General features: G+C 44.1%; 1 protein-coding gene across 1 annotated transcript; it reads left to right on the top strand.

The window, feature by feature from the left end:
• Positions 1-8,433: 8,433 nt before the first annotated feature.
• slitrk5b (SLIT and NTRK-like family, member 5b) lies at positions 8,434-11,037 on the top strand (the record flags this gene model as incomplete). The annotated part of the gene is made up of 1 exon (XM_080753366.1): positions 8,434-11,037. One exon carries the CDS (start codon positions 8,434-8,436, stop codon positions 11,035-11,037), a length of 2,604 nt encoding a protein of 867 aa, XP_080609492.1.
• Positions 11,038-12,423: the final 1,386 nt, after the last annotated feature.

The following is a 12,423-nucleotide window of genomic DNA, read 5'->3' as shown; positions in this document are numbered from 1 at the left end:
ATAAATTAATATCAATTAAACTATTGAACCTTTCTCTTAGCAAGTTACTAGCCCACGATTCCCGAGTAAGCCTGTCGATTTGACATATGGCGCGAGTGTGTGGTGGCAAAACTGTGGGACTAGTAGCGTGCCGAAGTTTAGGAAGTTCAGGCTACATACACACAGACAGACAGACAGACAGACAGACCCACACAGCCACGTATAGGGAGCCTGTGCTTCACACAGCTCCAAAAAAAGATACCTCAAAATCATGCTTAAGTACAGTCCTTGAGTAAATGTACTTACCGTAGTTACTTTACACAACTGCCAGCAGATGGTGCTAAGGTGGACAGAAAGCTACTACTACTCCTGATTCCTGAATCAAAGAAGGCTAGGAAGCCATGCCTTGAGCTTCTTGTTATCTGAAGGATTCAAGTATGTCATCATGGTTGCTGTGAAAGATAACAGTATTGCCTTTGGAGGAGGAACACTGCGCTGTAGAGTCTGTTTTGATCAGTTTTCCCCAATTTATGCTGAGCCACTCATCGAAACACAACAGTATAAGCTGAGTCACATTTGCTTTAAACATTTTAGCATTTATCGATAAAACAGTAAAAAATAAATAAACTGAACTTGTTATTGTTGCGACCGTCAGGTCGCAGTTACTATCAAAACCTCCACCGGCTGTATGTCAGTCACGTCACATCATGTCACGTCGCGTCACACTTTTCCCCAACTCATATCTCCGCAAAACTTTGCACACACACTCCTTGCCTGCCAAACCACAACCTCCACCCCTCATGTCTCACATGCCCCTCTACTAGTGCCACCATGAGGCCAAGTGCCACCATGAGGCCAATTCTTGCAAAACACATTTTTGAACACTGCTCCTACAGATTTTGCCCTAAAATCACACAAATCAATACACAGTATCTCTACAGTCATGTCATCAATATGCATCGGTCAGGCCGATTTTTGCAAAAAAAAAATTGGACACTGCTCCTACAGATTTTGGCCTAAAATCACGCAAAGTGGTACACAGTATCTCCAGTCATGTCATCAACATGGATCTGTCCCATATTCCCTCCTGATTGGCTACCATTGCCTTCGAATGTTTGTGTATGCGACCTGACGGTTGCTTATCTCCCAAGTGTCTTAGGGAGTCTTACTGGTTGTTATTGTATACATTCATTTTTAGTATTATCATCAAGAAACCTCAATGGTTAGGATTGGGGGCACACGTTGGTGTAAACAGCATTTATTACAAAGGCAAACAACAGAGGATCAACAGTTTCAAACATGTTGATTTGCAAGGTATATACAGTTAGTTTTTTTACTCTGACTTTGTTTTATCAGATTTTAGTAGGCCTACATCATATTAACGTTGAATGTAATTTAAATTGGAAAGTCTGCTGAGACAACTTGGTGTGTTAATGCATTCTAAATACATTTGATTTAAATTGGTACCCCGACCTGAAAAAGCATTTTCTGTTTAGGCCTACTAAAAAGCTGGAGAGACAGGGAGACCCCTGTTACTGAATAAACACTACACAGCAATGATTACTATGGGAATATATTTAAGGCTATTTTAGACGTATTATTTTATTTACTAGAGCTAGAGGTACCATGTATGGAGAATGAGATCTGTGTTTCTGTCAGTCCTTGTCCTTTTAGGCCCATATATGGAGATCCCTGATGTCATCAGTATAGGCCTATGCCCATATATGGGGATGCCCATGATGTGAATGTGGTCGACATCCTATGTCGATCCTGGATTTTCCATTTGAATCAGGCATTACTTTGTGATCATATTCGTAACCCACCACTGCACCTGTTTGAAACAAATATCCTAGCATGTCATATACTGTATTTTCCATGGCAACAATCTTACAAAGAATCTTGTCCAGATGATGATGGCAAACAGCTCGACTGGCTGCATAGTGTTCCTGTATGCTCCAGATGGGTCCAGATGACAGAGTATACTTCACTGTAAAATCTTGAGTGAATTCAACTCTGAAAGTGTACACAATGTAACCACTGGTCCATTTGGTTACATTTGTACACACAGACAGAGTTACAAACGGCTGAATGAACACTGGGGGTTTTACTGTGTGTGTGCCATCTGTAGGTTACATACATCAACAGCTCTAACCATCATCTACTGTGGCAAGGCTCCGGCTCCATTTGTGCATCTCTGTGACCTTGCAGCCCATATAATTGTGACTCATCATCCTATTCTTTAATATGTTATGCTGAGCTGATTGTGTGTGTGTGACTGTGTGACTGTGTGTGTGCGTGCGTGCGTGCGTGCGTGCGTGCGTGCGTGCGTGCGTGCGTGCGCACGTGTGTGTGTGTGTGTGTGTGTGTGTGCGCGCGCGCGCGTGTGTGTGTGTGTGCGTGCTTATTTGAGTGATTGAGTGAAGATTATGTTTAGTGTCGTGGGAAGACGTGATAAGATACTAAATAAGGTTCGAATCATCTCATGTTGCTTTTTGAGTGGTGCAAGCCAATCCAATATGTGACATTGTGTGTAATAAGTAACAAGAAAGGTAAGTAACAAGAAAGGTGCAAATTCTCTGAAATTGCAAGTGTGGTTGCACTGACGCCAGTCATGAGGAATCCACTGGGAACAAAGCCAAACAAGACAGAGGGAATTAATCTACTACGCCAGTGGTTCTCAACCTGTGGGTCGGGACCACCAGGGGGAGTCCCCAAAGAATTTGGGGGGGTCCCCAGATGATTAACTTAATGTGAGACATTGCTTTCTCTCTCAACAGTAAACAAACCAACATAAAGTTTAAGTATATAGAGGGTATCTGCACATTTCTAAAGTGACAATTTAAGGAGTTTTTAATACCTCTAAAATGGCAAAATTAAACATTTGCCAAATTCTCGAATATTAGAAGCAGAAAATTGGGAAAATAGCCAATCTACATGCTCGCAATGCCTCGCGTTGTTGTGAGCATGTAGATCTGCTATTTTCACAATAGAACCGTGTTATACAAAATGTAATGGCTCAACACTTAGTGCTCGTCAGGGTGAGGGGTGTCCCCAGTTCAAATATGATTATTTTGGGGGTTGCGGCCTGAAAAGGTTGAGAACCACGGTACTACGCTATAAGAGGAGGTTCAACAACCACCAGTGCATTGGTGTTCTACGGCCACCAGACTTCAGGTCCAAGCACATCATACTGTCAATTTGCACACTTGTAATCCATCCATAATAGAAAGTCCAATGCATTGTCATTTGTCAATGGAAGGTTGTTTGGTTTCATGTCGTTGCCGTGTCTCTTGCTCAACCGAAGGCTGTCTTTTGGCCAAGAGACACGGCAACGACAAAAAACCACGTGACCTTCGTTGACAATGCATTGGATTCCGCCCCACCCCCACTCATTCTCAGACTACACGGACACGATAGCTGTCGCAACTGTATGTAGCGTGCCTTACAACCCGTATAACATCAGTCAAAATGTTTACAAAACAGGGCACGGTGGCGCAGTCGGTATAGCGCTGTTGCCTCACAGCTAGAAGGTCCTGGGTTCGATTCCTGCCAGGGGACGCTGTGGGCACTGGGGGCGTGTTCTCTCCTCCACGTCATCACCGCCCACACCCTATAGGTGGGGTTGGCGAAAGTGCCTTTCTGTGTGGAGTTTGTATGTGCTCCCTGTGTCCCCTATAGGGTAGGTAGGTACCCTCACAAAAACATGCAGTAATCCTGGTCTCTGTAATGCCTCCCCCTGGCCAGCCGGGGCACCTGATGGAGGGGAAAGGAACTGGTTGGAATAACGTGTTCCTTCCACGCGCTACGTCCACCCGGGGAATCTCCCCCCTGTCAGGCGAAAAGAAGCAAGAGCTCAGTTTGGGGCTCTCCCAAAGGTGGCAGAGGGAGAGCAGCACCCAGTATTACAACTTAGGCAATTGGCACTGGGTGAAAATGGGTTACAAAATCGTGGGCAATTTCTTTTTTTTTTTTTTTTTACAAAACACAGGTTGAATTTGCTGGCAAAAACTTCTCAGACCAAATCAATAGTGTGTTGCCTGTAGCAACCACACTAATATGTTTTTGATACACGGTACGTCCCCCATCCGTATCTCCGTTTTCTGATTGGACAATATGCGACATCATGTGGGTGGTCTATATCATCATACATCATCATCATACTGTACTTAACGTGCTACTTGAACCCACACGTTTCTTCAGGAACAGCATTTTCACACAGGGTGTGATTTTTCTGCCTATGGATGCACATGAATCATGTATCAGAATTGGACTTCATTTGAATGAAATATAGGCCAGTAGTGATAATATGCATAGAAGCGCACAGGCAGTTATGTACACATATACTGTAGGCTACAATATGCTCATACAAGTGCACAACTCTAACAACATTACCAAATATTTGGAATATTCATGTTATATGGTGCATTATGGTGACAGCTGTTAATACACCAATATGCGGCGTGGTTTGCTCATCATAAAACAACAGAAGTACTAGTTTATGCGCACATAGTTGGTTCCGCTGATGCTGAGGGCCTCGCCCCATATGCTGTGTGTTATCTCCGGAGCTTGAGAGAAACAGGAACAGAAAAATGATATGCATACGAGCCGAATACTAGACTTTATGCTCTTTTAATATGTGCCACGGGCTGTGTCCCTGCTGTGTCTGTTCTTTTCCCTTATGTGAGCAGCACGACCGTGCCGAGTGTATGATGATGGAGGCAGTTCCATGAGGACACGCGAGGATGATACACAAATATACTTGACATGTTTCCACATGAGTGTCACTGCATCAGGCTGAGGAGGTTGGCGATGGCAGCAGGTCCTCTCTTTACCTTTTTGCTCATGAGTCACTAAACCGACACATGGTGCAACACACCGTGGCTTATATAATGTGCAGCATTCTTCAAATGTTAGGACCATGAATAAAAATGAGTGCATTTACGATGGCGCTCGCTAATTAGGCGTGTGCCTGTGTGTACCGCTGTTTGGTCTTCATTAAGGCCAGGTGGAAATGCAACGATTAAAAGGGCTGATGAGTCGTATTCTGTCAAACTCTTAATGGATCTGAATAAACCAAGCAGGCAAATATTTCTCCCTTGCAATTTAACAGTGTATCATTTAAAAAGTATTTATAAGCTTTCGGCTGCGATGCCATGGGGCTAATGGCTTGGAACATGTAATCGAGGTGACAGCTGGATGAACAGCCAAAGGTAGAGGCTGGCAATGATATCCTGACCTATTTATATGTGTTTGCATGGGAAACTGTACATCGCTCAAATGACATCTCATGTGGCAAAGGATGATATTATTAACGAGGCTGATCGGAGAGCATAGTAGGCCAATTGATTTCACCCACACCAAAATGGAAGTAAATATACGATTCATCCAAAGATTAGTTTTAGTCCTGCATAAGAGTCTGTAATCATAATGTGGGCCACAATGTGTAGCTGGCTACAGTATATCTTATGAACACATTCACTATCACCAGTAAGACTCCCTAATCGGGAGATAAGCGACCGTAGGTCACTTATCTCCACAAATAGGGCAAAAATGTGTTTTGCCAAAATCTTCCTGATCCATGTTGATGACATGAGTGTAGACATACTGTGTAGTGATTTTCGTGATTTTAGGGCAAAATCTGTAGGAGCAGTGTCCAAAAATGTGTTTTTAAAAATCGGCCTGGAGGTGGCGCTATATGGGAGAGATTCATGTTGATGGGATGAGTGTAGACATACTGTGTACCGATTTGCGTGATTTTAGGGCAAAAATTGTAGGAGCAGTGTCCAAAAATGTGTTTTGCAAGAATCTGCCTCATGGTGGCGCTAGAAGAGGGCCATGTGAGAAATGAGGGGTGGGGTCTCCGCACCGGCAAGGCGGACGAATAGGTACCGGCCCCGGCTGTCCCGGTCGCTCCTAGCCGGAGTTACGGCATTTTATGTGAGCTGCAGTGTAGGGGGTCCTCCACTGGGGGCGCCACCACTTTTGCATCCGTTCTGGAGCACCAGGAGTGGGTGGTCCCCGGGAATTCCCCGTGAGCAGCCCCGTTGGGGTGGTCATTTGGTCAGTTTAGCACATTTGGTCATTTTTTACATCTGGGGGTCCCCCAGGGACCTGGGGGTCCCTGGAGCTCCGGGGGTCCTTGGAGGTTGTAGTTTGGCAGGTAAGGAACGTGTGTGCAAAATTTGGCATGGATCGGGGCAACGGTTGCGGAGATATGAGCAGGGCAAGAGTGTGACGTGTGAGGTGTGACAGACAGACTGACTGACTGACTGACTGACGGACTTACACTTTGTGCAGGGTTTGATAGTAAATGCGACCTACGGTCGCAACTATCAAAACTAGCGACTGGAATGTGAATACATTGCACTGCCATTTGAACCATTTGCAATTCTGACATAGCTTAAAATGTACACACACACACGCACGCACGAACACACACACACACACACACACACACACACACACACACACACACACACACACAAATAGGCCTATATATATAGCATATAGATATATAGATATATAGATATACATATATATAGATAGATATATATAGATATATAGATATATATAGATAGATAGATATATAGATAGATAGATATATAGATATATATAGATATAGACTATATACAGCTTATACACGTACATACACACACACACACACACACACACACGCACACACACGCACGCGCACACACACGCACGCACGCACGCACGCACGCACGCACACACACACACACACACACACACACACACACACAGGTATGTTCGCAAGGCTGAAGTGCAGTTTCTTGTGCTGTCAGGTGAAGATGATAAACGGTTGAACAATCCTTTGGAGGACAAGGGTGCAGTAAATTATTGATCTTTTGGACAGCTATTTATTTAGGTAGGTCAACATCTTTAGATATAGGCTATGGCGAATAAGGCAATTATTTTTTGTGCATGGAATCAATTGCCATCCCGTGTGATTGCACATGTATGTATGTGTGTGTGCAAACTGTGCATGTGCGAGCAAGTTCGCGCGCGACTGTGTTGAGCCGAAGTGAGTGTGCAGCCTGTGGGTGAGAGAAGAGAGCCTGTGGGGGTGGGGGTGGGGAGAGCGAGAGAGAGAGAGAGAGAGAGAGAGAGAGATAGAGAGAGAGAGAGAGAGGTAGAGAGAGTCGACAGAGAGGGAGAGAAAGAGAGAGGGAGAGAGAGAGCAAGCGAGAGAGCGCGAGAGAGCGAGAGTCGACACACACAGAGAGAGAGAGACCGAATAAGCAACTTTGTTACCAGGCATAGCTGTGTCTCCCACGGCACAGCGTGCTAAAGAGAAACGTTTGGCAGATATGGTTGATCAGCATTTATTTTTTATCCTATTCGTGCATTTAGTGACGGCGAAACTTGCGAGCACCAAATCGATATAGCCTATTTCAAACATTTGGACTTGGATTGAAATGAACACAGTGAGATACAGATACTTGACGACCATGCATCTTCATCAGCATCACTGTGCGTGAGGTAGGCTATGCACTTCTCCCAAGAGATAGAAATCATGCAGCTGTTTCTGTCTGGCACGCATGTAGCCTAATGTAACATGCTGCACATTTTTCATAGAATTTGCTGAGTGCTTACATATTATTTTGTGTGTTCATTCAAAAGTCTAACCAGCTAGAACGCAATTATTAGCCTTGACATTTGACAATAAATACCTTGCCTTACTGTTAATTGATAATTGTTTTGTGATAAATGTTATTTATTGATTTGACCTTGTAGGCTACTTTACACATAGATATGTTTTATTTTCATTTTTATTTACATGGCTTTAATGACATTGTTTTCCACTTTTCATCTCGATTGATTGAGTAATTATAATAGTAGCCAAAAGTTCCTGCTGGGCAACCGCACATGAGGCTTTGAGTTTCAGGCTGCAGGTTCTTGGGGTCTTCAACAGGGGGTCCGCGACCCCTAGGGGGTCCGCGGAGGTACTGCAGGGGGTCCGCGAAATTATTGCTTAAAAAAAAAAAGATTTCATTTTTTTTTTTTTTTTTACATTTATGTAAAAAAAAAATCATGATTCTAGCCATTTTGAATAGCTTGAATACATGATTACTATGCAATTGACAGATTGTTGATATTATTGACATTGGTTCTCAGTTAGTAAGTAGTATGTTTAGAAATGGTAGTGGTACGGCCCACCCTGCTCGCTGTAACTTGTACATGTTTAAAATAAAAAATATGTCGTAGCCCCGACCCCCCCACCCTACGAGGTGGTAGGGGGTCCCTGCTCCATCTCCGCATCAGTTTGGGGGTCCCCGACCTGAAAACGTTGAAGACCCCTGCTTTAAGGATTCATATAGGCTATACTGTAAAACGGTTCTTATTCCTGTCTCCCTTATTGCCTGCATGTCTTTTGTTTCTAGATGACATTGGATACCTTGTCAGGACAGTGAGCTTGCCCATCAAGACAAGAAGATGCATTTTTGGATTTCATTCTTTTGGCTAAGTGCAACAGCGTTCTGTACTGTTGAGATGTTCGATAGCTATGGAGACATCTGTCAAACACTGTGTGCTTGTGAGGAGAAAGAGGGGGTACTCACAGTGGGCTGCGAGAACAGGGGAATAGTAAGTCTCTCTGACATAAGCCCTGTGCACTTCCCTATGTACCATCTTCTGCTCACAGGCAACCTTTTGAAAATGCTGTCCGCCAATGATTTTGTTGAATACAATGGAGTTACAATACTACATCTGGGCAACAATGATATATCTGAAATTGAACCAGGGGCTTTTAATGGACTTCAGGGATTGAAGCGATTACATCTCAACAATAACAAAATTGATGCCTTGAAGGAAGAGCTCTTCCTTGGTTTTGAGAGTCTGGAATATCTGCAATTTGATTATAATTACATCACTCATTTGGAGCCAAACGCTTTCAGCAAGCTTCGTCATCTGGAAGTCCTGATTCTTAATGACAACTTGATATCCACTCTGCCAACAAACATTTTCCAGCACGTCCCACTGACACATCTGGACTTAAGGGGGAACCAACTGAAAGTATTGCCTTATTCAGGCCTACTAGAACACATGGGCAGTGTTGTAGAGCTACAATTAGAGGAGAATCCGTGGAACTGTTCGTGTGAGCTGATCGCTCTGAAAACGTGGCTAGAGAGCATATCATACACGGCTTTAGTCGGTGACGTCGTTTGTGAATTTCCTTTCCGGCTTCATGGGAGAGATCTCGACGAGGTTTCGAAACAAGAGTTGTGCCCTAGGAGAGCCATTGCTGAATATGAGATGCCACCCCAGCCACATCTGAGCACCGATGCATACTATAGGACCACACCAGCTCTTGTCACGGCCCCATTCACCTCATCTGGAATTGCGCGCTCCTCGTCGAGGCCCACCAAGGGACCTCGACAGTCGGGCAAATTAAAATCGAAGCCAACCTCTCGCATCCCATCCAATAAACCACAGAATTATGGTCAGATTGTTTCATATCAGACCAAATCCCCTGTGCCTTTGGATTGCCCCACTGCCTGTACTTGCAATCTTCAAATTTCAGACCTCGGCCTCAATGTCAATTGCCAGGAGCGAAAGATTGAGCGCATTTCTGACTTAAGTCCCAAACCTTACAATCCCAAAAAGATGTATCTCACTGGGAATTATATCCCTGTAGTGCGTAGATCAGATTTTATTGATGCGACTGGATTAGATTTGCTGCACCTCGGTAACAACAGGATAGCTCACATACACGACAGAGCCTTTGGAGATCTGACACATCTACGAAGGCTATACCTGAATGGAAACCTTATCGACCGCCTCACAGTCGATATATTCTATGGACTGGAGAGCCTGCAGTTTCTGTATTTAGAATACAATGTCATTAAAGAAATCACATCTGACACCTTTCAGCACGTGCCCAATCTCCAGCTCCTTTTCCTGAACAACAACCTTCTGAAAATCTTGCCGGTAGGAATATTTAATGGCCTAACACTGGCCAGACTAAATCTTCGCAATAACCACCTCCGCCATCTCCCTGTCAGCGGCGTGCTGGATCGGCTGACAACACTAGTGCAGGTAGATCTGTTTGAGAATCCCTGGGACTGCTCCTGTGCCATCCTGGAGCTGAAGCTGTGGTTGGAGCAGCTCAGCACGGGGACGGTTGTAAACAACGTCATCTGTGGCTCGCCCAAGAGGCTGTCCGGAGAGGACATGAGATACATTAAGACGGCTAATTTATGCCCTAATAACTCGGTTATACTCTCCTCCGTGATCCCGCCCTCTGAAGAGTCGTTCCCTGGAAGCACCATCACCATAGAGACATCCTTGGACTCAGACGCGCGATACGGCACTGTCCCTTTATCCGTGATGATTCTCGCCCTGCTCCTAATGTTCATTGTGTCCGTGTTCGTGGCCGCGTCATTAATCGTGGCTATGAAAAAGAGGCGTCAGAAGGCCCAAAATGAGCAGAATATGTCTGTGAATGCTTGCATCAGCTCGCTGAACATGGAATACGGACTTTACAAGAAGGGCTCCATTCCCAAGGTCAGAACATCCGCTGGCCACGTGTACGAGTACATTCCGCCTGCTGTGGAGCCTACATGTAGAACCACCGCCTATGCCCCAATGCAGGGCAAATCAGCGGATGGGTATAGAAATTTCGATGAGCTGAATGGAGCATTCCTGGGAGATTCCGACGAAGTGGAAGCCAGTAATACGATAAGCTCTGAATACAGTGTCGCTTCTCCAGAGCGGCTCAGCAAGCCTTCCACCTCTTTGCAGGATGATCAGTGTTACTACAGAGATGTGTTGGAGCCAGACAAACAGTCGCCCTACAGCAGTACTTTACCGTGCAGGCACGCAGCCCATTCATCTACTCAGTACACCTCAGACTTTGATGTGAGACATCAATATGTGCATCCAGACAGAATACAACAGACAATACTATATTGTACAGCTCCGAGTACTGTTTATGTTGAGCCCAACAGGAGCGAGTACTGGGAATTGAAAGCCAAGCTTCATATTGATCCGGACTACCTTGAGGTCCTTGAGAAACGTACAACTTTTACACAGTTTTGAATGATTCTATAAAAATCCGAAATGATTCATAAAATGTTCATAAAAAGCAGGACAGAAAAAAGTCTCCATTTACCATCATTCTCAGTGTGATTATGTCAATATTTTTCAGTGCTGTTTTGTTAAGAATCCACTTGTGTTATCTAAGCGGTTCTTGACTGTTAAATCTCAGTTCATAAATATGAACAATGCTCCTCCAAAGCAAGAAACCGCAGAAAGACTTATCAGTCATAATTATCAACATAATCTGGGAACCTATCGGCCAAAGGGGGGGGGGGGGGGGGTCTGTTATTGAGAGATTATTATCAACATAATCTCCCTGATGCTAGACCAATGATGGGGGACAAAACCTTAACTCTCAAATGAGCAGATTACAACTCACCAGAATTTGAGAGAACCAACCCAGTCGACCAGATAATAGCCTATGGTCTTGTCCTCCAAGACTCCCCGGGGTGTAGTCACAGTCACCTTGTTTCCATTATTTCCAACTTAATCTCAGCAGAGCTGCACACATCAGTATCAGAATCTATTGCAATGTATTCAGCACTTACATTTACATGTTCCCAGAACTTGGTGGTGGGCAGCGAAGTCATTTAATCGTATAAGTGCCAAGATGGGGTCAGACACATTCGGGATGGTAGTGCTTAATGCAGACCTGAAGTCCACAAAGAGTTTATTCAAAGGACTACAGAGGCGGAAACACACTGTCCTTTTGTTTTGTTGCTGTAAAGAGAGAAGAGTTCATTTTTTACTGAAATGCATTGAGCTGTCCCAAGGCATTGGGATAACTTGTATAAAATCAACTGGTATTTCCCTTTGAGATTTCTCCTCTCCTAACTAACAACTTGCGGGTTATGTACGCTCTGTTGCACTTGTGTCTGAAATGAGGAATTCAGCTGTGGATATGACTTGAGTGTTTTTGTTTCTTTGTGTTAGGGTGGGGGTGTTATAAATCATAGATTCAAACTCTGTTGGCCCTCTGGCCGATATACAGTGAGTAATACATATTTTAAATGATTGCTTATTTTTATATGATTGATATACGGATAGCAATCTTTATCTCTCTGAATTCTTGTTCTCAATTAATCCTTATTTTGCACAAAACTGCACTATTGACCAGAATAGGTCAAGATATGATGTCACTTTCTTAAATGTGTTTGTTGAAAATGTGCATAGAGCCATATTATGTACACGTGAAAGTACCACACACAAATCATTGCACTATGCATAGTTGTAGCCAGATATGTGTTCAGGAGCATACAGTATGTGGACAATCTGTAGATAGGCCTAACACTCCACCCAATTGCTCCCAAACCCTTCGCCTCCCTGACCCACTGAGTATAAACATTTCATGTTATCACAACCCCAAATCTAACTCTGAAATGACAC

This window comes from Nannobrachium achirus, assembly GCF_963921795.1.
Source record: "Nannobrachium achirus genome assembly, chromosome: 22".
Lineage (NCBI taxonomy): Eukaryota > Metazoa > Chordata > Actinopteri > Myctophiformes > Myctophidae > Nannobrachium > Nannobrachium achirus.
Note: the sequence above shows the minus strand (reverse complement) of the source record. Positions and strands in the feature narration are given on the sequence as shown.